This window comes from Astyanax mexicanus, chromosome 21, assembly GCF_023375975.1.
Source record: "Astyanax mexicanus isolate ESR-SI-001 chromosome 21, AstMex3_surface, whole genome shotgun sequence".
NCBI classification, from domain to species: domain Eukaryota; kingdom Metazoa; phylum Chordata; class Actinopteri; order Characiformes; family Acestrorhamphidae; genus Astyanax; species Astyanax mexicanus.
In genome coordinates, this window is record NC_064428.1 from 37,693,838 (window position 1) to 37,720,448 (window position 26,611).

At 35.2% G+C, this 26,611-nt stretch overlaps 2 protein-coding genes across 4 annotated transcripts; both read left to right on the forward strand.

Moving 5' to 3' along the window:
- Window positions 1–5,100: 5,100 nt before the first annotated feature.
- Window positions 5,101–10,031, forward strand: LOC103027333 (zinc-binding protein A33-like). Its single transcript, XM_049469510.1, has 6 exons — window positions 5,101–5,530; window positions 7,801–7,896; window positions 8,392–8,619; window positions 8,701–8,723; window positions 8,852–8,970; window positions 9,505–10,031. Exons 1-6 carry the CDS (start codon window positions 5,129–5,131, stop codon window positions 10,029–10,031), a joined length of 1,395 nt encoding a protein of 464 aa, XP_049325467.1. The 5' UTR covers window positions 5,101–5,128.
- A 7,606-nt stretch (window positions 10,032–17,637) lies between these two features.
- LOC103027641 (E3 ubiquitin-protein ligase TRIM35) lies at window positions 17,638–25,669 on the forward strand. 3 transcript variants are annotated; one of them, XR_007428007.1, is made up of 8 exons: window positions 17,638–17,711; window positions 17,798–18,266; window positions 19,635–19,730; window positions 21,387–21,614; window positions 21,743–21,765; window positions 21,866–21,984; window positions 24,353–25,446; window positions 25,509–25,669. XR_007428007.1 is itself a non-coding variant. In XM_007234256.3 (7 exons), exons 2-7 carry the CDS (start codon window positions 17,862–17,864, stop codon window positions 24,889–24,891), a joined length of 1,410 nt encoding a protein of 469 aa, XP_007234318.3. In that variant the 5' UTR covers window positions 17,638–17,711; window positions 17,798–17,861; the 3' UTR covers window positions 24,892–25,669. The 3 variants fall into 3 exon arrangements, 1 of the variants encoding a protein (XP_007234318.3); XR_007428008.1 differs by having other exon boundaries at window positions 24,353–25,358; XM_007234256.3 differs by having other exon boundaries at window positions 24,353–25,669.
- The last annotated feature ends 942 nt before the right edge of the window (window positions 25,670–26,611 follow it).

Consider the following 26,611-nt stretch of genomic DNA (forward strand, 5'->3'; position numbering starts at 1 on the left):
ATTAAATGTTGATTCTGACATTGAATATAGATAGATAGATAGATAGATAGATAGATAGATAGATAGATAGATAGATAGATAGATAGATAGATAGATAGATAGATAGATAGATAGATAGATAGATAGATAGATACTTTATTTATCCCGAAGGAAATTTAGGCATCCAGCAGCAACAACACAATACAATAAGAAACAGATTCAAACATAAATTAAAACAGAAGAATAGAGAAAAAGAAGAAGAAAAGAAAAAAAAAAAAAAATATATATATATATATATAAGGCTATACAAAAACGTACTATACAAGGTAAGATACATATCTGTAAACAGAGCAGTGCAGTTGTTGCTGATGTTCATTAAATAATTAACAGAGCAAAGTGCAGTGTGCAATGACGTTGATTATGAAAGTGGCTGATGTGACATAGAAATATAATATAAATATGCAACTGTAACAAATATAGTTCTAAAAGGAGATTGTGAATATGTGAATACCCAATCATGAGTAAAGTGTACTTGAACGTAAGTGAGGTGGGGGAAGTGTTAATGTAAATAATTAAGTGGTGGAGTAATAAAGTCCATGTGGTGTGACTGAGTTAAACTCAGTCAGTAGCAGCATCCCGTCCCCGATGGGAGGAGTTAAAGAGTCTGATGGCTCTCGGAATGAAGGATTTTCTGAGTCTGTCTGTTGTGCAGCTCTGTGACAGCAGTCTGCCACTGAACACACTCCTCTGCTTCATGATGGTGGTGTGAAGTGGGTGACTATCATTGTTCATGATAGAAAGCAGTTTGTCCAAAGTCCTTCTCTCAGCTATTGTAACCAGAGAGTCCAGCTCCATTCCAACCACTGCCCCGCCCTCCTGACAGTGGTTGGAATGGAGCTGGACTCTCTGGTTACAATAGCTGAGAGAAGGACTTTGGATAAACTGCTTTCTATCATGAACAATGATAGTCACCCACTTCACATCTGACGTCCTAAAGCACAAGGACATGTTTGAAAGTTACAGATGGAATAAATGAACAAATAAAGGAATTAATGTTACATGTGGAACTGTCACGGGGGTGGTATCCCTCAAGGTTATGTCTTCAGTCCCTTTATTTTTGGACATTTATATTTATTTGCAGTTCTTTTTTTTCCCTTTCTTAAACTTCTGCAATTAGAATAGTAGAACACTTTTCTAATACTGTGGATTAGTTGTGTGGGAGGGTAAGAAGATAAACAGAGATAGAGAGATAGATAGATAGAGAAAAAGAGAGAGAGAGAGTATGCATGCCTTAAGGTTAGGTATGATTAGAATGTAGTTTTGCTGGCTCTCTTGCTTTTCTAAACCTGAGGAACAAACACCTCTTTATACTCTTAAGTTCCAACTACCTATTTGTACCAACAATCCAATTATAACCTGTTAAATCCAGTATAATATAATTATTACATGGAGTTTTAATGATTTAATAGTCCCATTTCAGGTTCTGTACATCTATAGATGTATATACAGCATATAACCTCTGACTATGCGTACAAAGGTGAGCTTCTGCAGGTGTAAACAGGTGAGCATTTGAGATATGAGTTATAAGGATTGAGATATAAATGCAATTTCCACCCCCTTGTGGATATTATTAGCAGTTGCAGGCTCTAGCACTAAAACTGCACATTCAGTATTTAAAATTAACATTTAAAATTAAAACAAATCAGAAAGCTTCTTATCTGGTCAGATCTCTGATCCCGTAAAAATATAAAATGCTATTTTCTGTCTGTAATGTACAAAAAAAGAATGGGCAGTAAAGGATATCACACTTTTTAAAATTGTATTAAACTATTGACTTTTTACCTTGACTTTAATTAAAATAATCATTTTGTAAAGAATTAGGCTTGGTGTTTAAAAAAATCAGAAGTTTTCTCTGAAGTAGAATCACAGTGTTTGGGCAGAGGGCGAAACCAAAAAGGGAAGAAGCTCTGAACACGATTGTTTCATTTACCAGATGAATAGGTACTGAAACTGCTCTTGTCCGACAGACTGTCCAACCACAAGCTTGGTGTTTTACATATTTCCCTTTTAACTTTAATAGTTTTGTTTTGTTTTCATTATAGTTCAATTTTATTCATTTTCACGTTTTCTCCTCCAGTTCAGTTAGTTTTGATTAGTTTGTACAGTGGGGTTTGCTATTTCTTTTATAAGTTTAGTTTAGCTTAGTTTTTGTAATTTTTTCTTAATTCTAGTTTTAGTTTTAGTCCTTTCATATGTAAGGGCTCACCCAGAAAGGGAATCAAACCTATTAAGGTTATTTGATCACAACACAACCACCTCACTGGGTGAGCTACCTAGTAAAGGCAGTTAATAGGACCCAAGGGCAGAGTAGACAAGACTGAGAGCAGATTAAGTTGGAGTAAAAAAATAAACCAAAGTTTAATTGGTAGAGGAGTGCGCTACCACTCTTTTAGCCAAAGCAGCTGTGGTGAGAAATGGTAGGGATTGTTTTAGAGGAGGTGGGTCCAAAAAGGAGGTAGAAAACCAAAGAACAACCCGCACCCAATGTGGGGATTTTGGCGGGAAAAAGAGAACAAAGGATGCCAGGAGGAAGCTGGCTTTCCCAGGAGTAGGGAAAAATAGTTAAACAAAACTAAATGGCTCCTCCAACAAAAGGAAAACTGAAAAACTGAGAAAAGGAAGGCACAGCCTGATTGCTACCTGAGGCTGCCCGTTGCCCCCCTCTGGTGGTCGGAGGGCGCCTAGCCCTGGAGCCAGCCCTTACATCATACCTTTGGATTATTTGAGAGATGAATTAAAAAAAAGGTGTTATGTGATAAAACCCAACAAAAGAAACCATTAAAAATAATTAGTTACTCTGAAATAACCAACAGTCCACAAAAACTGTAACAGCCCACAAGCTGCAGCCTTAAGTGCAAAATATATGTAACACTGCTGCTTAAAACAGCCAATAAAACTCAAATATACATGAAACATACATCAAATCAGAGAGCTCAACCTCAACCGAACTCAGAAACCCAATAAACTCTACAGGTTTCACTAATTTTCACCAAAATTATCAACTCAGCACTAGATACAGATACAGCTTTTTATTGTATCAGTGCAGAACTAAATATACTGTAACTATACAGAGAGAGAGAGAGAGAGAGAGATTTATCAGTTCCTCCTCCCATGTGGGGTGTTCTAGTTCTCACAGTTAGCGAAAATGTTTTTTCACTTTCATTTTAGTTATTTTGTTCATTTTTTCATTAACAATAATAAGCTCTGTGTTGGTATATTGATTAGACACATTATGGTTTATTGTTATGGTATTTTCTCTTAGATACAAAGGTGTAAATCTGACATTTTCATCAATGAATTCCATTTACCCATCACAGAATCCATGACAGAATTATTCCCTAGAACTGATGTGATTTGTACACTCCCTTAAAGAAGTATTCATACCCATTAAACGTTTCCACATTTGTCCACATTACACCTACAAAGCTAAATGTATTTTATTTGGATGTTATGTGTAAATTTATAAGTAAACCCCCTAAATAAAATCCAGTGGAGTCAATCGCCTTCATACGTATTAACTTAATGATTTAATAGAGTTAATCCAGCTGTGTGTTTAGTAATTTAGTCTCAGTAGAAATACAGCTGTTCTGTGAAGAAAACCTCACTAGTGAACAAACAGCATCATGAAGACCAAGAAGAAACTCTCCAGACAGGTCAGAGATAAAGTTGTGGAGAAGAAGTTTAAAACAGACTTTGATCATCCAAAAATGAATCTCAAAAAGTATTCCACAACTGTTTCAACAAACCTACCAATACATGGCACTGGTTCACCCAAACTGATCCAGCAAGGAGAGCACTAATCAGAGAAGCAGCCAAGAGACCAATGGTCACTCTGGAGGAGCTGCAGAGATCCACAGTTCAGGTAGATCAGGAGAATCTGTCCACAGGATAACTATAAGTCAGGCTCTCCAAAAATCTGGCCTTAATGGAAGAGTGACTAGAAGAAAACCATTGTTGAAAGAAAGATTAAAAAAGGGCTGTTTGTACAGCATGTGGAAGAAGCTGTTGTGGTCAGATGAGACCACCCTGAACACACCATCCCCACTGTGAAGCATGGTGGTGGCAGCATCATGCTGTGGGGATAAGCTTTTTTCTTTAGCAGGTACAGATTTAGAAAGCTGGTCAGAGTTGATGGATGGAAGATGGATGGAGAAAAATAAATACAGAACAATCCTGGAAGAATAAAAGCTGTTGTAATCTGAAAAAGACTTGAGGCCTTCCGACAAGACGATGACCCTCAACATAATACAGCCAGAGCTACAGTGGAGCTATAATGACTTAGATCAGAGAATATTCTATATGTGTTAGAATGATCCAGTCTTAAATCCCATTGATCTTCTGTGGAGAGACATGAAAACTGCTGTTCACAGACCAACACTCTCCATCCAACCTGACTGATCTTCAGCTGTTTTATAAAAAAGAATGGAGGAAAAATCTCTCTAAAAAATTCTAGATGATCAAAGCTGGTAGAGACAAACCCCCAAAACCAAAAGACCTGCAGCTGTAATTGCAGTGAAAGATGGCTCAACTAAGCAGTGATATGGGGGATGAATACTTATGTATGTCACACTTTTCAGATGTTTATGTATGTGGTCTATCATATTAAATCGTAATACAATACATTTAAGGTGGTGGGTATATCATGGAAAATGTGAAATAAAAATAGTAATATGTTTTTATAAACACATTATGTGTTTTCCCCTCCCAAGCTCAGCTTTTTGTTTCAGTTAATCAGGTCAGAGTTTGTAAATGAAAGTTCACAGTAAAACGCTGACTGCTGTATATGAACATTTTCATAGTCACATGTTAATGTTGATTGGCAAGATCAGGACTTTCGGTTCTGGTTTTTGAAAGACTACTGCGACTGCACGACACTTCCCTAAACCTGTTTATTTGTTCAGTCGTTTCTGACAGACAGACAGTTTACAGGTAAATTAATGTTTTAATATTCTCTACATCTTTACATTTGGATTCTGGATTTTCGCATTTCGCAGTAATTTTAATAATGAACGTTAATACTGTATGCATTTCTGCTTCTTTCAGTTTCAGTTCTGTGTTTTTTTTAATTGGACAGAAGCTTGGAGAATCAATGGCGTTCTCTCTCTCACCGCTACACCAGGACCTCTCGTGTCCCATTTGTTACGAGGTTTATAACGACCCAGTGGTTCCGTCCTGTGGTCACAGTTTCTGCAGGACGTGTCTACAGAGGAGTTGGACATTAAGTTCAGAAAGAGAATGCCCCATCTGCAGAAGATGCTCATCTAGAGAAGATCCTCCCCCTGATCTAGCTCTGAGAAAAGCCTGTGAATCTTATCTACAGCAGAAGAAAGAGGAAGGTTCTAGATCACAGGATGTTCTGTGTTTTCTTCACTCTGAGAAGCTCAGTATGTTCTGTGTGGACGATGAGAAGCTGGTCTGTGGGAAATGCGTAACCCAATATCATCAGAACCACAGTTTCTGCTCTATCAACAAAGCTGCTAAACCACACAAGGTAGGACAAAGAAATGAAACAATGGTATATAAAGTATCCCATGTCAATCCATGTCAATATTGAGTTTTCACTCATTCTTCTGAGACAGAATGAGTTGCTACTTACATCTTAAATGCCGTGGACACAAATGTTAGAGTTGTATTGGTTTCTATAAAGTTGCAGTGGAGCAAGTGGTTGATATGGTACCCAAGAAGGTTGGTGTGATGTTGCTAAGTCATTGCGATGGTACCCTATAGGTTCCAGTGTGGGCAAAGGTGGGTGCTACAGTATGGCAAGTTGATTACTAATTAACATTATTTCAGGCAGTTGATTGTGTGGCCATGTGATCACTAGGCAGTTGCTATGGTGTCCCAAATAGTTTCTATGAACAGCTTGATTCTGAGTAACATTCTGAATGAACAGAATGAATGGACACTTTTCATGAATTGATGGACCAAACAAGTTATTAGGGCCATTTCTGTCCCAAGGAAATTACATGCATAAATGTGCACACTTCATTTTATTATTAAGCATAGTGTCTTTTACATTGACCTAATTGTTAAAGTAAGATATGTAATTAAAAACATTAATAAAAAGTACTTAGCACACTGAAATAAATCTGAATAAATCCATAATATTTCAGTTAAAACACATTTTTAGTTGTATCTCAGTGCTAGTGCCAGTAACAGGAGTGAGTTCTAGTAACAGGAGTGAATGCCAGTAACAGGAGTGAGTTCCAGTAAAAGGAATTATTTCCGGTAACAGGAATAATTTTCAGCAACAGGAGTGAGTTCCAGTAACAGGAGTGAGTTCCAGTAACAGGAGTGAGTTCCAGTAACAGGAGTGAGTTCCAGTAACAGGAATAATTTTCTGTAACAGGAGTAAGTTTCAGTAACAGGAGTGAGTTCCAGTAACAGGAGTGAGTGCCAGAAACAGGAGTGAATGCCAGTAACAGGAGTGAGTTCCAGTAACAGGAGTGAGTGCCAGAAACAGGAGTGAATGCCAGTAACAGGAGTGAGTTCCAGTAAAAGGAATTCATTCCGGTAACAGGAATAATTTTCAGTAACAGGAATAAGTTCCAGTAACAGGAGTGAGTTCCAGTGACAGGAGTGAGTTCCAGTAACAGGAGTGAGTTCCAGTAACAGGAGTGAGTTCCAGTAACAGGGATGAGTTCCAGTAACAGGAGTGAGTTCCAGTAACAGGGATAAGTTCCAGTAACAGGAGTGAGTTCCATTAACAGGAGTGAGTTCCAGTAACAGGGGAAATGACATGTACAAATGTGCACACTTTGTTTTATTACTAAGCATAGTGTCTTGTACATTGACCTAATTGCTAAAGTAAGATATGTAATTAAAAAAATTAATTAAAAGTACTGAATAAATGCATTATATTTAAGTTAAAACACACATTTTAGTTGTCTCCCTGTGCCAGTAACAGGAGTGAGTTCCAGTAACAGGAAGGAGTGCCAGTAACAGGAGTGAATTTCAGTAACAAGAGTGAATTTCAGTAACAGGAGTGAGTTCCAGTAACAGGAGTGAGTTCCAGTATCAGGAATAAGTTCCAGTAACAGGAGTGAATTTCAGTAACAAGAGTGAATTTCAGTAACAGGAGTGAGTTCCAGTAACAGGAGTGAGTTCCAGTATCAGGAATAAGTTCCAGTAACAGGAATAAGTTCCAGTAACAGGAATAAGTTCCAGTAACAGGAATAAGTTCCAGTGACAGGAGTGAGTTCCAGTAACAGGAGTGAGTTCCAGTAACAGGGGAAATGACATGTACAAATGTGCACACTTTGTTTTATTACTAAGCATAGTGTCTTATTATTATTATTACTAATTGCTAAAGTAAGATATGTAATTAAAAACATGAATTAAAAGTACTGAATAAATCCATAATATTTAAGTTAAAACACACATTTTAGTTGTCTCCTCGTGCCAGTAACAGGAGTGAGTTCCAGTAACAGGAGTGAGTTTCAGTAACAGGAGTGAGTTCCAGTAACAGGAATGAGTTTCAGTAACAGGAGTGAGTTCCAGTAACAGGAATGAGTTTCAGTAACAGGAATGATTTCCACACATTTTGCTCAGATTTGCCTAAATATTCAAATGGATTTACCAAAGATGGGAGTCTCAAAATGAACTCAACCGTTTATCATTCAGGTCTAAAATACTCTTTCAGTTCTTGTTTGTGTGATTATCATCTTTTCTCCCTGCAAAACATTTCTAGTTCTGTCCTGATGCACTGTTCTTTTGATTTTTTTCTTTACCAAACTTAAACAACACTTGTCATTTTATTAGGAAACAATTCAGGCCAATCTGAGAAGTCTGGTGGAGAAACTTAAAATGTTCAAAAACGCTAAAAATATCAGAGATAAGGCAGCAGCGCATATTAAGGTGAGTTATTGAAATTTTTGTGTAAAACCAGCTGAGGACCCTTTAGAATGTATTATGTTTCTGCGTAGATTTGTCGTAAAACCTTATCACAACATGCTTCTAATTTACACCAAAAAAAAATACTTCTTATCCGTCCGATATTTAGCAAACTGTAGACGAGCACTTTCTCTTTACAACTCAGCCATGTACACCATTGTAGTTCAGTGTTCTCCTGATGGTGAACTCATGAACTCATGAATATTAACATTAGCCAGTGTGAGAGAGGCCTTCAGTTGCTTAGAAGTTACCCTGGGGTCCTTTGTGCCTTGCTCTTGGAGTGATTTTTATTCCTTATTGGTGGACCAAACCTGGGGAGAGTAAGTCATATCCGATTGTCATCCCATCGACAAATTTATGCATAAATATAGAAGGTCCTAAACAGTTTAAACACACGTTTAAGCACCATTGTATATAAAATATAAAATATACAATATCTGCTTGCTGCACTCTTTTCAGTCTCAGTTCCAGCAGACAGAGAAACAGATACAGGAGGAGTTTAAGAAGCTCCACCAGTTCCTGAAAACAGAGGAGAAGGTCAGACTCTTTGATCTGAGGCAGGAAGAAGAGGAGATGAGCCAGAACATTAAGATGGCAATTGATAAACTGGACAATCAGATAAAGGACATCAGTATTAGAATCACAGAAACACAGAATAAGCTGAATAATGATGCCTTGTTAATGCAGGTAAGGTATATTGTGACATATCTATTCTCAGTGTCAAGTTACACAGACCATGTAACTAGTATGTGATCATTTGATTTATAGGACTTTAAGATCACAAGGACAAGGTAAGACATTTTCTATATTCTTTATTCTAATCATGTTATGTAAATATTTGTATTAAATGTTTCTTTTATGTATTAAAAGTGTTGAAGATTAAAAGTGATGTAAATATACTGTATATATGTGTCTTCAGATCTCAGTACACCTTCCCCGTCCCTCAACCTAATTCAGGAGCTCTGATTGATGTGGCCAAACATTTGGGGAACCTGAGCTACAGAGTGGGGGAGATGATGAAGAACTTTTTTCCTATCTGTGAGTATTGCAGTCATGTCTGGATGGGTTAGCTACAGTCCTGTAGCCAAAGCCAGTTTATTTATATAGCACCTTTTATAAACGTCGGTCGTTCAAAGTGCTTCACAAATTAGAAAATGCAAAGAGAAAAACAAGTAAGAAAATAAGAATAAAGCATGAATGAATCATGATTCAAACATGATTAAAACAATATCTTTAACAGGAGGAAAAGTCACTAAATGAATTAGAATAAAAGTGCCGTTACAGAATAAAAGTGTGCGGAGCTGCGGTGTTTTAAACTCAAGCATGAATGTTTTCAGTCTGGATTTAATATGTCTTTTCTGGGATAAAATAACTTTTTGTCCAGGACTTTTGTTTCTATAGTTAATTTTTTAATTATTCTGTTGAACCATAATTCAAAAGCAGTGTCTGATTTTTGTCAATTAATTGTCAGATTTTTTTATTTATTTATTTATCAGTTTCAGGTTATTTCAGTGACTATTGTGGGTTTTTCATGCACAAACATGCCTCTTCAACTGTTATTTTAATATGCAGATCCGGTGGTTTTGGATCCGAACACTGCAAACTCCTCCCTCAGTATCTCAGCAGATCTGAGCAGTGTCTCAACCTCTACTGAAAACCTTCAAATTCCAGATAATCCAGGGAGGTTCAGTGTTTATAAAGGAGTTCTGGGTTCTGAAGGGTTCTCCTCAGGAACCCACAGCTGGGTGGTGGAGGTTGGAGACAGTGAGGACTGGGTTGTAGGAGTAGCTGAAGAGTCCGTCAACAGGAAAGAAGAAATTGGAGCAGTCCCAGAGAACGGGTTCTACTGTATATGGAGGAAGGACAATAACATTTTTGCTGGAATGGGAAAGATTATCATACCACTGACTGCCAAGAGGTTTTGTGTAACATTAGACTGGGGGAAAGGACGGGTGATTTTCTCAAATTATGATACCAACAAAGCTTTACACACTTTTAAATGCACATTTAAAAAGAAAATGTACCCGTACTTCTACAATACCAGCAAAAAACCATTGAAAATCCTGCCTCTCCAGGTATCAAATAGAGCTAAAATCTAAAGCTACGTTCACATTACCAGGCTGAAGTGACTCAAATCTGATTTTTAGCTCAATATGGCTCAAATCAGATTTTTTATGGCTGTGTGAACGTGCCAAATACTTTTTTTATTTTTATTTTTTATTTTTTTGTTCAAATCAGATTCGACTCACTTTCATATGTGGTCCTAAACCAAATACGTATATCTGATCCATGGACATGCAACATGAATGTAAACATTTAAATCTGAATTCATACATTTTTGCTTTTACGCATTAGCATTAGCATTAATGCTACATGCTTCTCTCTCTCGTACCCCCAACACATCTCTTGCTGCATCTGTGCAGCTATAGCTGCAAAAAAACAGCAAAAGCAAACCGCCTGTCCTTTTTTCACCTCCTGGACCTGAGCATGAACTTCAGAGCATCTGTTTCCTGTTTCTCCACTCCAGCAAAAGATGCTCCACATATGAGCTGCTAACAAACTCATCCATTTCCCTTTATAAAGCTACGAGTCTCTCCTCTCTCTAATATGAGGGTTTTTGTTGATGGTGAAGAAGGAGGCGTTTATACAGGTATCAATGTGCAGCATGTGAGACGGTGTTTCAGGAACAGATTCTGTGTTCACATTACACACAGATACAGATCACTTACATTTACAGTGAATGTGAACCATCAATATGATATGAATCTGATCTGAGCAAAAAATCTAATTTGAGCAAAGTGGTTTATAATGTGAACGTAGCCTAAAAAACAGCGAACATATACTAAAGGATTAAAATGTAAGGATTAGACAAAAGTTACCAGTTGTTAGAATGCATGCATGTCTGATATAATATGCAGATACATTTACATAAACGTACAAAAATGCAAATATCAAATGCCACTCAAAGTAAATGAAGATATGCTGAATCCTTTACAAATGCAATTAATTTTATTGGTATATTGAGCTATATACCTAAAAATCACATTTATAATAGGATCGGGGTTTTAAAATCATTAAAAATAATGTCAAACTAATTTCGATTTATTAATAAATAATCTAAGTACATTTGAAAAGATAAATGTTTAATTGAGATTCACTTGATTTTAGTGTTTAAAACGTATCTTTATTATAATGGGTAAAATCTGGTTAAAATTAATTAAGTGGGGTTTTAATATGATAACTAATGATAATAAATTGTGATTCTATAGATTTTAGTGTTTATAATTAATCTTAACAATTAATTGTAATACAGTAATTAAATATAATACAATGATATTGTTTAGATTTTTATGTCTAAAGGAGTTTAATAAGATAATAAGTGATATTTTTGTTTGAAAAATGTTTTTGTTTTAGTGTTTAAATCTTTACAGTAGGTATCATGGTAAAATAGTAATAGTCAAAGAGAGTTTGATCAGATAGTTATTGAGAAATTGATTGATTTGATTATAGTGTGTAACAATCATCTTTACGTTAGGTACAGTAGATACAGTCTTATTAAAATCAATATAATTAAACCATTTTATGTTGTAAAATAACAAATAACTGTGGAAGAGCGTCTTTAAAAAAATAGAAAGCAAAATACATAAAAGCAAACATTCAATAAAAATTTAATTACCATAGTACAATGTTTTACTTTATCTTTTTATCTGTTATGATTCTGATTATGAGCTGCAAATCATTACATTACATTACATTACATTACATTACATTTGGCAGACGCTTTTGTCCAAAGCGACTTACAATAGTCAAGTACAATGTAAAATAAGTTTAAAGGTAAAAACATCTTTGGATAGGGATAAAAGGAGGTCAAAGGGGAATAATAGGATAGAGGGGTGAAGGAGAGGAAGAAGGAAATGAGGTTAGAAGTAGTTAGTGTGTTAGAGGTGTTAGGAGAGTAAGTGCTCTTTGAAGAGCTCTGTCTTCAGGAGTTTATTAAAGATAGTGAGAGATTCTCCTGATCTGGTAGTAGAAGGTAGTTAGTTAGAGGTGTTAGGAGAGTAAGAGCTCTTTGAAGAGCTCAGTCTTCAGGAGTTTCTTAAAGATAGTGAGAGATTCTCCTGATCTGGTAGTAGAAGGTAGTGTGTTAGAGGTGTTAGGAGAGTAAGGGCTCTTTGAAGAGCTCTGTCTTCAGGAGTTTATTAAAGATAGTGAGAGATTCTCCTGATCTGGTAGTAGAAGGTAGTTAGTTAGAGGTGTTAGGAGAGTAAGAGCTCTTTGAAGAGCTCTGTCTTCAGGAGTTTATTAAAGATAGTGAGAGATTCTCCTGATCTGGTAGTAGAAGGTAGTTAGTTAGAGGTGTTAGGAGAGTAGGAGCTCTTTGAAGAGCTCTGTTTTCAGGAGTTTATTAAAGATAGCGAGAGATTCTCCTGATCTGGTAGTAGAAGGTAGTTAGTTAGAGGTGTTAGGAGAGTAAGTGCTCTTTGAAGAGCTCTGTCTTCAGGAGTTTCTTAAAGATAGTGAGAGATTCTCCTGATCTGGTAGTAGAAGGTAGTTAGTTAGAGGTGTTAGGAGAGTAAGAGCTCTTTGAAGAGCTCTGTCTTCAGGAGTTTATTAAAGATAGTGAGAGATTCTCCTGATCTGGTAGTAGAAGGTAGTTAGTTAGAGGTGTTAGGAGAGTAGGAGCTCTTTGAAGAGCTCTGTCTTCAGGAGTTTATTAAAGATAGTGAGAGACGCTCCTGATCTGGTAGTAGAAGGTAGTTAGTTAGAGGTGTTAGGAGAGTAGGAGCTCTTTGAAGAGCTCTGTCTTCAGGAGTTTATTAAAGATAGTGAGAGACGCTCCTGATCTGGTAGTAGAAGGTAGTTAGTTAGAGGTGTTAGGAGAGTAAGTGCTCTTTGAAGAGCTCTGTCTTCAGGAGTTTATTAAAGATAGTGAGAGATTCTCCTGATCTGGTAGTAGAAGGTAGTTAGTTAGAGGTGTTAGGAGAGTAGGAGCTCTTTGAAGAGCTCTGTCTTCAGGAGTTTATTAAAGATAGTGAGAGACGCTCCTGATCTGGTAGTAGAAGGTAGTTAGTTAGAGGTGTTAGGAGAGTAAGTGCTCTTTGAAGAGCTCTGTCTTCAGGAGTTTATTAAAGATAGTGAGAGATTCTCCTGATCTGGTAGTAGAAGGTAGTTAGTTAGAGGTGTTAGGAGAGTAAGAGCTCTTTGAAGAGCTCTGTCTTCAGGAGTTTATTAAAGATAGTGAGAGATTCTCCTGATCTGGTAGTAGAAGGTAGTTAGTTAGAGGTGTTAGGAGAGTAGGAGCTCTTTGAAGAGCTCTGTTTTCAGGAGTTTATTAAAGATAGCGAGAGATTCTCCTGATCTGGTAGTAGAAGGTAGTTAGTTAGAGGTGTTAGGAGAGTAAGTGCTCTTTGAAGAGCTCTGTCTTCAGGAGTTTCTTAAAGATAGTGAGAGATTCTCCTGATCTGGTAGTAGAAGGTAGTTAGTTAGAGGTGTTAGGAGAGTAAGAGCTCTTTGAAGAGCTCTGTCTTCAGGAGTTTATTAAAGATAGTGAGAGATTCTCCTGATCTGGTAGTAGAAGGTAGTTAGTTAGAGGTGTTAGGAGAGTAGGAGCTCTTTGAAGAGCTCTGTCTTCAGGAGTTTATTAAAGATAGCGAGAGATTCTCCTGATCTGGTAGTAGAAGGTAGTTAGTTAGAGGTGTTAGGAGAGTAAGTGCTCTTTGAAGAGCTCTGTTTTCAGGAGTTTATTAAAGATAGTGAGAGATTCTCCTGATCTGGTAGTAGAAGGTAGTTAGTTAGAGGTGTTAGGAGAGTAAGTGCTCTTTGAAGAGCTCTGTCTTCAGGAGTTTATTAAAGATAGCGAGAGATTCTCCTGATCTGGTAGTAGAAGGTAGTTAGTTAGAGGTGTTAGGAGAGTAAGTGCTCTTTGAAGAGCTCTGTCTTCAGGAGTTTATTAAAGATAGTGAGAGATTCTCCTGATCTGGTAGTAGAAGGTAGTTAGTTAGAGGTGTTAGGAGAGTAAGAGCTCTTTGAAGAGCTCAGTCTTCAGGAGTTTATTAAAGATAGTGAGAGATTCTCCTGATCTGGTAGTGGAAGGTAGTTAGTTAGAGGTGTTAGGAGAGTAAGTGCTCTTTGAAGAGCTCTGTCTTCAGGAGTTTATTAAAGATACTGAGAGATTCTCCTGATCTGGTAGTAGAAGGTAGTTAGTTAGAGGTGTTAGGAGAGTAAGTGCTCTTTGAAGAGCTCTGTCTTCAGGAGTTTCTTAAAGATAGTGAGAGATTCTCCTGATCTGGTAGTAGAAGGTAGTTAGAGGTGTTAGGAGAGTAAGTGTTCTTTGAAGAGCTCTGTCTTCAGGAGTTTATTAAAGATAGTGAGAGATTCTCCTGATCTGGTAGTAGAAGGTAGTTAGTTAGAGGTGTTAGGAGAGTAAGAGCTGTTTGAAGAGCTCTGTCTTCAGGAGTTTATTAAAGATAGTGAGAGATTCTCCTGATCTGGTAGTAGAAGGTAGTTAGTTAGAGGTGTTAGGAGAGTAAGTGCTCTTTGAAGAGCTCTGTCTTCAGGAGTTTATTAAAGATAGCGAGAGATTCTCCTGATCTGGTAGTAGAAGGTAGTTAGTTAGAGGTGTTAGGAGAGTAAGTGCTCTTTGAAGAGCTCAGTCTTCAGGAGTTTATTAAAGATAGCGAGAGATTCTCCTGATCTGGTAGTAGAAGGTAGTTTGTTCCACCATTGGGGAACTCTGTATGAGAACAGTCTGTATTGTTTTGTGTGAATGTTTGTTTGGTAAAGCGAGGCGACGTTCATTGGAGGAGCGCAGCGGCCGGGAGGTAGCGTAAGCCTTCAGGAGCGAGTGCAGGTAGGAAGGAGCTGTTCTGTCATCACCTTGTAGGCGATTGTAAGAGCTTTGAATTTGATGCGAGCATCAACTGGTAGCCAGTGGAGCTCAATGAGCAGCGGGGTGACATGTGCCCGTTGGTTTTGGCTGGTTGAAGACCAGACGTGCTGCTGCATTCTGGATCATCTGGAGTGGTTTTCCTACGCAGGCCGGGAGGCCAGTTAGCAGGGCATTGCAGTAGTCGAGGCGTGAGATGACGACCGCTTGCACCAGGAGTTGGGTGGCCTGTTGCGTCAGAAACGGTCTAATTTTTCAGATGTTGTAAAGCGCAAAGCGGCAGGATCGAGCAACTGAGGCCACATGGTGCGTGAAGGAGAGTTGGTCATCAACCATAACACCCAGGTTCCTAGCAACCTTTGTCGGTGAGAGAGAGAGAGAGTCGATACTTATAGAGAATTTGTGTTGAATAGAAGGTTTTGCTGGTATAACCAGAAGTTCAGTCTTTGAGAGATTTAATTGAAGGTGATGCTCCTTCATCCATGTGGATATGTCAGAGAGACACTGCGATATCCGTGCAGAGATTGAAACAGGTTAATTGTTTTTTTGATATTATTGAACTGTAGCCTGTTTCCATTTGTTTTAAATGTGTTCTTTTTTCTGTGCTTTTGCTAAAAATTGAATGTAACCAACTTTGTTCTGATGTTCACATTCTTTATAAACATGAACTTTTTTCATTTTTTCTTTGAAATAAAAATAATCAAGCTTTTTACAGGAGAACTGCCCACTATATGTATTTAAGCTAAAGATGGGACAAATAAGTCTATTCTACTTTAAAGCAGCAGTCCTTAAGATTTTTGAAAATCGTTTAAAATGCCCATCCATGCTAGCTAGTGGTTGTGATACATTGCATAGCTAAAGTAAGCTCTGTAATTTGCTGCTGTCTTGTAGTCCTTCTGGGATCTAAGCTGCCTCCATCAGCCACCAGTGTTTTCCTTATCTTCACTCATGTAGCATTTTAAAAGGATGCTGATTCTTCCATACTTGGCAACCCAGGGTGTGGAAATAGGACTGGGGAATGGGCATGATCAGAAAACCTAAACAGATTTCTGTCTAGTAACAGACACTGCAAAGAACAACACAACAGATGAAGCTCTCTGAAGGAGTTAATTGACTTTTTCATGTTATTGAACTGTAGCCTGTTTTCCTTTGTTTTAACTTTATTCTGTTTTTTTTTCTCTGCCCTTTGTTAATAAATGAATTTAACCAACTTTGTCCTGATATTCACATTCTTTATAAACATGAACCTCACATCAACTTTTTAAATAAGTTAAGGTTAAATTGTTTATTTATTTATTTATTTATTTATTTATTTTTCTACATGAGAACAGCCCACTATTAGTATGCATGCTACAGACCAAACTCTAATAAAGCTAATCTGTAATATTTTAAGTTAAAACACACATATTTTAATATACTAAAAAGAATGTATTACATGCCATTCATGTGTTGAGACAGTGAGACTTGGTCTGTTTACAAAATAAATCTTTGAGATTATGTAAATATTTGAATGTGTGTTTTAACTAAAAATATATATAAATGTCAGAAATTATAATATATGTATATATATATGTATCATACTTTTATAAAAAAAATAAATTAAGTAAAGTTTACTAAAAGAAAGGATTGATTCAGTAAAAATAAATGAAGTAAAGTTTACTAAAAGAAAGGATTGATTCAGTAAAAATAAATTGAGTAAAGTTTACTAAAAGAAAAGATTGATTCAGTAAAAAGTAAAGTTACTAAAAGAAAGGATTGATTCAGTAAAAATAAATGAAGTAAAGTTTACTAAAAGAAAAGATTGATTCAGTAAAAAGTAAAGTTACTAAAAGAAAGGATTGATTCAGTAAAATAAATGAAGTAAAGTTTACTAAAAGAAAAGATTGATTCAGTAAAAAGTAAAGTTACTAAAAGAAAGGATTGATTCAGTAAAAATAAATGAAGTAAAGTTTACTAAAAGAAAGGATTGATTCAGTAAAAATAAATGAAGTAAAGTTTACTAAAAGAAAGGATTGATTCAGTAAAAATAAATGAAGTAAAGTTTACTAAAAGAAAGGATTGATTCAGTAAAAAATAAATGAAGTAAAGTTTACTAAAAGAAAGGATTGATTCAGTAAAAATAAATGAAGTAAAGTTTACTAAAAGAAAGGATTGATTCAGTAAAAATAAATGAAGTAAAGTTTACTAAAAGAAAGGATTGATTCAGTAAAAATAAATGAAGTAAAGTTTACTAAAAGAAAGGATTGATTCAGTAAAAATAAATAAAGTAAAGTTTACTAAAAGAAAGGAGTGACTGAAGCTCAGTTCACTTATTTACTCTGTGTAACTTTATTTAAGTCTTGAAATTGAGTTGAAGTTACTTAAATTTATCTGAAATTAAATGTACTAAAAAAAGCAAATGCAGAAAGTTGCAAAAAAAGTACATTTTACTCATCATTTTTGTTCAGTGTAGTTAAAGATCCCTCTCTCAGATGAAGTCTGCTGGCTGATTCTTCTATGTACTCTGGTGGCTTTGGTGGTGGTTGACAGGTATGGGGTGGGGTGCCATGGTGATTAGTGCCATTAGTGGCGACACAATGGCTATAGTACAGGGACCAGACAAGCTTTTTTAGTGCGTACATATATATATATATATATATATATATATATATATATATATATATATATATATATATATATATGCACTTGTAGTTAATTTGCCTCCTCTGTCTGCTGTGCTGTGTGTTTAATACACGGTGTGATCAGAAGATAATCCAGGTCACTAGTTAATGTTTAGTTTGGGTTATTGTTTTATTTCGATGCTCTTTGATCAAAGGTTTCTTCCGCATGATACTGTGCTGTAGTGTGATACCTGTGCAGATATCACCGTGCAAGATTTACAATCGTTTAACAGGTAATTTAACATTTTAACTGTGATTTTATATCATTTTCATTGGTAAATAGGAAATAATATTAATAAGATGTTCTGTTTTTGCACAGATTATTTTTTTTTATTGAGATTTCGTTGGATTTCCGTTGGGTTGAACCACCAGCAACACGTTCCATGGCGGCGTCTCGCCAATCGCTACGCGAGGACCTCTCATGTCCCGTCTGTTACGATGTTTTTAACGACCCGGTGGTTCTGTCCTGCGGTCACAGCTTCTGTAAGACCTGTATAAAGAAGTGCTGGACTCAGAGTCCAGGTAGAGAATGTCCAGTATGTAGAAGACGCTCATCAAAAGAAGAACCTGCACCTGATCTGGCTCTGAGGAACACCTGTGAATCTTATCTACAGCAGAAGAAGAAAGAGGAAGGTTCTAGATCACAGGGTGCTCTGTGTTCTCTACACTCTGAGAACCTTAATCTGTTCTGTGTGGACGACGAGAAGCTGGTTTGTGGGAAATGCATCGCTGAAGATCATCAGAATCACAGTTTCTGCTCCATCGGTAAAGCTGCAGACTCTCGAAAGGTAGGACATTAAAATATATTCATCAAGTGTGGAAAGTGTGAAAAATAACAAGTGTGGAAAATCAGTACTCAGGTGAGAAAGAGCATCTCTGAGTGGCTTGCTAAAGGGGCATTTGATTGTAATATTGTAAATTGCATATGCGTGAAGTCCTCCCCTGTGAAAAATATATACTTAATTATACTTAAAACATATTGAGAAATGTCTAAGTATGCTGTAAATATACATAAACAGATTTATGTACTTACTTAAAATATATAAAATATAAAAGTACATTAATATTATGCTTTCATCAAATGTTTGAAAGTAAACTTTGTATTAAAAAATACAATATAATGTATTTTAAGTAAATAAACTACTATAAAGTACACTTTTAAGTTAACGTAATTCAATATACTTCTAAAGTACTTATTTCCAAATATATATATTTGTACATTTTTAACCAAGTGTGTTAAAAACAACTGTTACAGTAGTTCACTTAAAGTACAATGTATCATGTAACGTTTTAGAAAGTGAATTAATTTTTAATTCATTTTAACATTGATAAAATGTTTTAAAAAATACATTTACGTTTTACTGGTTATAACATTTGAAATGTATTTCAGTGCTCTGTAATTATAATTAGGAAAATGTAAATATAAGTAAATTATAGGATACAGTGTTAAATAAAACATTTAAATGTCAAATTTAAGTAACATGCTTAAAATTGTAGTTCAGTATATTAAAATATATTTTTATACCCAGCAAAGTATACTAGAAGTGTGCTTCTTACAAAAGACAGGAACAAGAAGCATGTTTGTACTCTAATGTACAGTAAATATATCACATATATTTAGCATCAATTCTTAGTACACTTCTTAGTAATATACCTGGTGTATTATAAATAGTGATACTCTATAATATTAAATGTATTATAATTTTATTGTAAGCATATTTAAAATATGAGGTTACATACATTAAGTAGTTTAAATGATTAAATGTTACTTAAGTATATTTAAAGTAGTTCCCTTTTATCACTCTTTAAATATACTGATAAATAATAATGTGGCTACAAGAACACTTTAGTGCACTATAGCATAATAATGATTAATATACTTTAATTTACTTTTATTCATTAGGGCTGGGTATTAAACTCCTGAACTTTGGGGCACATTCACCTCCCAGCACTGGGGTCTTGGGTTCAAGTCCCTATCTGGGTCGTGTTCGCATTCGTTTCCTCCAGGGATTTTTGAGAAAATTAGCAGCTTAGCATGCGTCTTGTAGTCCTTCTGGGATCTAAGCTGTCTCTATCTGTTACATAAATTCCAGTATCTACCCATTTTTTTCTATTTTTTATTTATTAAAAATAAAAATGTTGTTTTTCTTTCTTAGGAAACACTTCAGACCCATCTAACCGCTTTGGAGAAGAAGCTTCAAATGTTCAAAAATGTTCGAGAAATTAACGATGAGGTGGCTGCCCATATTAAGGTGGGTAATTGAAGTTTTAAAGTAAAACCAGATTTACAATCACTGTGCAAATATATAGACTGGGAATGACCACAATTGTGTACGTTGTGAGGTGTTATCTTGTGTGAGGTGAGGTTGAATACTGGCCAGCAACAGTGCTCATGGCTAAAAAGTTTATAAGCCAATGAAGCAATAGCTTTGCCCCGCCCACTGCCCTGGAAAAGAAAAAAAACAGCACTAGAGAGCCAAAGACGCAAGCTAAAATTTTGCAAGTATTTTTTACTAATTGTATGTGACTTTTTAATCACACTTTTAGTTTTTTATATGTTTATTTTAGTGTTTAGAGATGGATTGTGAACAAAAAGGTTAATATCAAATCTAAAATACAAGGTACCACTTTAAAATAAGACTACCTTTATAAAGGGTTTATTAATGGTTTACAATTAGTTTATTAATGGTTACTAATTAGGTTGTAAATGCCTTAAAATCATTAATAATCAGTTATAACACATATATAGAAAGGGCAACAATGACCTGTTGTTTGCCAAATAGTGAACCCACAGCCATCTATATTGTTGCCCTTTCTACGTATGTGTTATAACTGATTATTAATGATTTATAAGGCATTTACAACCTAATTAGTAACCATTAATAAACTAATTGTAAACCATTTATAAACCCTTTATAAAGGTAGTCTTATTTTAAAGTGGTACCAAATACAAAATATTAAGCACAGGTTTCCAATCCCAATTTATTAAAAAAAAAAAAAAAACAGTTACTTATTTTAGTTCATTGTATTTAATGCTATATACTGTAGATTTTATATTAGAATATTGGAGTCTTCCTTTGTGTGCATTACAGACAGAAAATAGCTTAATTATTATTTATATATTTTTCCATCACTGGCACATAATTCAGGTCTGAAAGGGTTAAATATATTTCATCCACTGCTGGAATCAATGCTACTGTTACAGTGGAGTACAGAGTTAGATTTATATATATATATATATATATATATATATAAATCTAACTCTGTACTCCACTATATATATATATATATATATATATATATATATATATATATATATATATATATATATATATATATATATATTGTTATTTTTGCACTGTGTTTAGGTGGTGCCCAAGGTGGGATTTGAACTCCCAAACTTGGGGTCTAACAAACAATATCAAAAAGCAACATTTTCCTTTTATTGAAATATTTTTTTTCTTTTATGTTGCTTTCTTTTGAGATCTTTCTCTTTTTTATATTTTCTTTTCTTCTATGTGGCTTTCTTTTTAGATCTTTTCTTCTTCTTTCTTTCTTTTTGTTCCTCTTTTCTTGTTACGCATTGTTACCGGTCACTTCTCTACAAAGGTGCGACAGAGAACTGTTGCTTGAGGGGGGTTTTAATGCTGTGTCTCACAGCTGATTCTGGTCAGTGCTGATAACCGCTGGGGATTATGGGACATGGAGTTTTTTGGGCCACATCCACCAGCTTTTCTACTACAGCAACCATGCCCTCTGCTGGTGGTTGGCAGTATAAGACTTCTTTTTACAGCAGCGTCAAGTTAATAGACTTTCCTGGGCTAGAGGGGTCCTTTGGGTTCCTACCACATTATATATTTTTTGCATTTCTGTATTTATTTATATATTTATTTATCTTCTACTCTCAGTCCCAGTACCTGCAGACAGAGGAACAGATAAAGGAGGAGTTTGAGAAGCTCCACCAGTTCCTCAGAACAGAGGAGGAGGTCCGAATCTCCGCTCTGAGAGACGAAGAAGAGGAGAAGAGCCAGAGGATGAAGAGGAGCCTCGATGAGCTGGATAAACAGATAAAAGAGATAAGAATGAGAATTAAAGAAACAGAGAATAAACTGAAGGATGATGCCTCTTTTCTGAAGGTAAAATATAATCTCAATCTACAATATATACAGTATCTAACTAGATACATGGAATTGATTTGAATTAAATAATAAATATTTTACTTATTGTTCTATATATTTATATATTTATGTATATTGATTTACAGGACTTCAAGACAACAGCTGAAAGGTACATCTCAAATCTCACATACAGATTTGATTAGTGATTAATTCTGATTTGATAAAAAATGCTAAAAACTGAATATAATTGTTTCTGTTCTGATCTTTAGAGCTCAGTACACAGCGCCAGATCCAAAACCTGATTCAGGAGCTTTAATAGATGTGGCCAAACATCTGCAGAACCTGAGATACAGAGTGTGGGAGAGAATGAAGAGCTACTGTCCATACTGTGAGTCAATACAGCTCTTACACCACACTAATATCATGAACAGTTCAGTAAAATGATTTTATTACTAGAAAAACAGAAGTTTGATCTCTTGAGATCTTCAGTCGTCTATAGATAAGCTTCCAGAACCCCTTTTACATGTAATAGATCTAGTGATTAGTGTTCTCCTGCAAGCATGTTGAGCTACAATGACTCAGTGTTAGCAAAAGCTTAAAAAGATGCAGTTGAGCTTCACTTGTATCTTCCTAGCTATCAATTTTGGTTAGTAGTATATTTTCTAAGTGTTAAAATTAACATTATTTTTATTATATTTGTTCAAATCAAAAATATTAGAATGTTGAATCATGTATATTCCCAGATATTAATTTTTGGTTAGTAGTATATTGTCTAATTTTATAAAATTAACATTCTTAGAATGCTGAATCATTTACCTTCCCAGCTATTCATTTTTGGTTTGTAAAATGTTTTGTAAGTGTTAAAATTAATATTATTTTTATTATAAAAGTGTTAAAATTAACATTCTTAGAAAGTTGAATCATGTATCTTCCCAGCTTTCAATTTTTGGTTAGTAAAATGTTTTCTAAGTTAAAATTAACGTTATTTTTTATTATAATAAGGGTTACAATTAACATTCTTAGAATATTGAATCGTGTATCTTCCCAGCTATCAATTTTTGGTTAATAGTATATTTTCTTAGTGTTAAAATTAATTTTATTTTTATTATAAGTGTTAAAATTAACATTCTTAGAATGTTGAATCATTTACCTTCTCAACAATCAATTTTTGTGTTGTAAAATGTTTTCTAAGTGTTAAAATTAACATTATTTTTATTATAATAAGTGTTAAAATTAACATTCCTAGAACGTTGAATCATGTATCTTCCCAGCTATCAATTTTTGGTTAGTAAAATGTTTTCTAAGTGTTAAAATTAATATTATTTTTATTATAAGTGTTACAATTAACATTCTTAGAATATTGAATCATGTATCTTCCCAGCTATACATTTTTGGTTAATAGTATATTTTCTAAGTGTTAAAATTTACATTATTTTTATTATATGTGTTAAAATCAAAATTATTAGAACGCTAAATCATTTACCTTACCAGCTATCAATTTTTGGTTAGTAAAATGTTTTGTAAGTGTTAAAATTAATATTATTTTTATTATAAAAGTGTTAAAATTAACATTCTTAGAACGTTGAATCATGTATCTTCCCAGCTATACATTTTTGGTTAGTAGAAGGTTTTCTAAGTGTTAAAATTAATGTTCTCAGAATGTTGAATCTGTTAAGATGTTTTTATTTCTTTATAAAACAAGAATTTTGGCACGCCACCACCCCACCCTCTTGGGAGGACTATTTAAGACTTTATTTTTATTGGTTATTCATTGAGGAAGGGTGGAGACATACAAACATAGAACAAATATGGAACTCACAAAAGAAAAAGAAAAAAATAAGGAGGAAGAAAAACAATTAAAGAAAAAGATAAAAGCAAGGGCAAAATACTAGAAATTAAAATTGTTAAGGTTAGAAAAGAAGATTAAATGTTGGTAGAGAGTGATTTTGAAAAAAAATTGACAATAAATAATCGATGAAGGAAAAAAAAATAAGATGTTCTTAAGTTCTTAAAACGTTTTAATTTTACGTTTTGGTCATACCTCAGCAACATCACTTGTTTTAACGTATCAATGTTTTAATTTTTAGTTTTGGGAATGTTACTACTTTTTATTTTGTTGAGATTTTTATTATTATTATTTTTTTTTTTTTTAACCCACTGTTACCGGTCACTTCTCTACAAAGGTGCGACAGAGAACTGTTGCTTGAGGGGGGGTTTAATGCTGTGTGTCACAGCTGATCCTGGTCAGTGCTAATTACCACTGAGGATTCTGGGACTTGGAGTTTTTTGAGCCAGATCCACCAGCTTTCCTACTGCAGCATTCACGCCCTCTGCTGGTGGTTGGTGGTATAGTCCGTCTTCTTACAACTTTGTGAAGTTGAGGGACTTGCCTGGGCTAGAGGGGTCCTTTGAGTTCCTACCATATTTTAAAAAAATATTTTCATAATGTTACTACTCATTTAGCTGGAAACATTATGTGAGAAACATTTTAATAATGTTTATTCCTGTAATGTTGCTAAATTACTATACATTCTTATATCGTTCTTCGTTAGCTGGGTTTACTGTAACCAAAAAATTAAATATATTTAAACTGACATTTTAAGCATATTTGAGTGCATTTCTACTATATATTTTTTTATTTATTAGTAAACTGTGCTTAATAGTTAATGTTGCTTAGGTATGTGTAATAAATTGTAGGTCCATATTTGTCCAATCAAATAAATATGACCCTCCAATCGTTGTTTTTTTCTCTGCAGATCCGGTGGTTTTGGATCCGAACACAGCAAACCCCTCCCTCAGTATCTCAGCAAACCTGACTAGTGTCTCAACTTCTACTGAAGAACATCAACTTCCAGATAATCCAGAGAGGATGAGCGGTTATAAAGGAGTTCTGGGTTCTGAAGGGTTCTCCTCAGGAACCCACAGCTGGGTGGTGGATGTTGGAGGAAGTGAGAACTGGATTCTAGGCGTGGCTGAAGAGTCCGTCAGCAGGAAGGAAAGTTGTCAAGCCGTCCCGGAGAACGGGTTCTACACTATATGGAGGCGGGAAAATGAAATCGTAGCTGGAATGAGTGATTCTGGAGAAAAAATCGCAACATCTCCGAATATCAGGAGAATCTGTGTGACGTTTAATTGGGATAAACGTCAGATCACGTTCTCCAACGCTGAGAATAACAGAGCTTTATACACCTTCAAACATAAATTCAAAAAGAAAATGTACCCGTACTTCTACAACAACAGCAAAAACCCACTGAAATTACAGCCTATCCAGATCTCAATCACTGCCAGAATCTAAAAAAACTCAGCAGCCAGAGTCAGAGAGAGAGAGAGAGAGAGAGAGAGAGAGAGAGAGAGAGAGAGTACAGTAGATCATGCTGCTTCTCCATCAGCAGCCGGAGTCTGAGAGAGAGAGAGAGAGAGAGAGAGAGAGAGAGAGAGTACAGTAGATCATGCTGCTTCTCCATCAGCAGCTGGAGTCTGAGAGAGAGAGAGAGAGAGAGAGAGAGAGAGAGTACAGTAGGTCATGCTGCTTCTCCATCAGCAGCCGGAGTCTGAGAGAGAGAGAGAGAGAGAGAGAGAGTACAGTAGGTCATGCTGCTTCTCCATCAGCAGCTGGAGTCTGAGAGAGAGAGAGAGAGAGAGAGAGAGAGAGAGAGAGAGTACAGTAGGTCATGCTGCTTCTCCATCAGCAGCCGGAGTCTGAGAGAGAGAGAGAGAGAGAGAGAGAGAGAGAGAGAGAGAGAGAGAGAGAGAGTACAGTAGGTCATGCTGCTTCTCCATCAGCAGCCGGAGTCTGAGAGAGAGAGAGAGAGAGAGAGAGAGAGAGAGAGAGAGAGAGAGAGTACAGTAGGTCATGCTGCTTCTCCATCAGCAGCCGGAGTCTGAGAGAGAGAGAGAGAGAGAGTACAGTAGTGAAGATTATATTACAGTTAGATTTAATTGCAAACACTAACGATATAAATAGGAATATTCAGAGTGATTAAAGTTTATGTGGGAGGGATGTTTAGATATTTTGATGTTTTAAACTGAGAGTTTTTGTGAAAATAAATAAAATGCTGGATTTCATCACATGATGTTTGTGTTTAAGAGTGTTTTGTCTGTGTACAGTACAAATGTATGTACCATATTTAATTTAACTGTGTGACAAAAGTTTTACACAAAAATATATAATCTGCAATCAAAATTGCGAACTAAATACTAAATACATGCAAAAGACTTTAGCATCAAAATCCTCAAATCAATAGAAATCCACAAAAACACAAATACAAAAGCAAAGACTGCCAAAATCCAAGCTAAAATAATTTTAATGTTACTGAACAGAATGGTGAAATAACCGAATATATTTAAAAACATATATTTGACAAATGGTTTAACACAAAAATATGAAATCTAAAATAATAAAAATTGCAGATTATATAAATACAGAAACGCGAGATTCCAGAAGCAGAAAAATGTTTAAAGTCAGTTTTTCTAATTTTGCCATTTATAGGTTTATATTTGAGTAAAATGAACATTGTTGTTTTATTCTATAAACTACAGAAAACATTAAATATAATATAAAAACATTTCTCCAAAATTCCAAATAAAAATATTTTAGTCATTTAGAGCTTTTATTTGCAGAAAATTAAAAAAGCAGAGCTTTCAGACCTCAACAGTTTTCATGCATCGTGGCATCATGTTCTCCTCCACCAGTCTTACACACTGCTTTTGGATAACTTTATGCTGCTTTACTCCTGGTGTAAAAATTCAAGCAGTTCAGTTTGGTGGTTTGATGGTTTGTGATCATCCATCTTCCTCTTGATCATATTCCAGAGGTTTATAGTTTGGTAAAATCAGAGAAAATCATAATTTTTAAGTGCTCTCTTATTTTTTTTTTACAGAGCTGTATATAAATATATATATATATATATATGCAGATTTTCTTTTCTTTTTTTTATAACCTCTTGATGACCCCTTACGTAGAAAAACCCTAAATCCATCACTTGGCTTTGATTGGTTGATTCATTGCATGGTTT

Excerpts from the sequence above, each read along its gene's own strand:
- LOC103027333 (XM_049469510.1), top strand. The coding sequence starts at position 5,129 with ATGGCGTTCTCTCTCTCACCGCTACACCAGGACCTCTCGTGTCCCATT. Across the intron at positions 8,620-8,700 it reads ATGATGCCTTGTTAATGCAG|GACTTTAAGATCACAAGGAC; the intron begins GTAAGGTATATT and ends TTTGATTTATAG. Across the intron at positions 8,971-9,504 it reads GAAGAACTTTTTTCCTATCT|ATCCGGTGGTTTTGGATCCG; the intron begins GTGAGTATTGCA and ends TTTAATATGCAG.
- LOC103027641 (XM_007234256.3), top strand. The coding sequence starts at position 17,862 with ATGGCGGCGTCTCGCCAATCGCTACGCGAGGACCTCTCATGTCCCGTC. Across the intron at positions 21,615-21,742 it reads ATGATGCCTCTTTTCTGAAG|GACTTCAAGACAACAGCTGA; the intron begins GTAAAATATAAT and ends ATTGATTTACAG. Across the intron at positions 21,985-24,352 it reads GAAGAGCTACTGTCCATACT|ATCCGGTGGTTTTGGATCCG; the intron begins GTGAGTCAATAC and ends TTTTCTCTGCAG.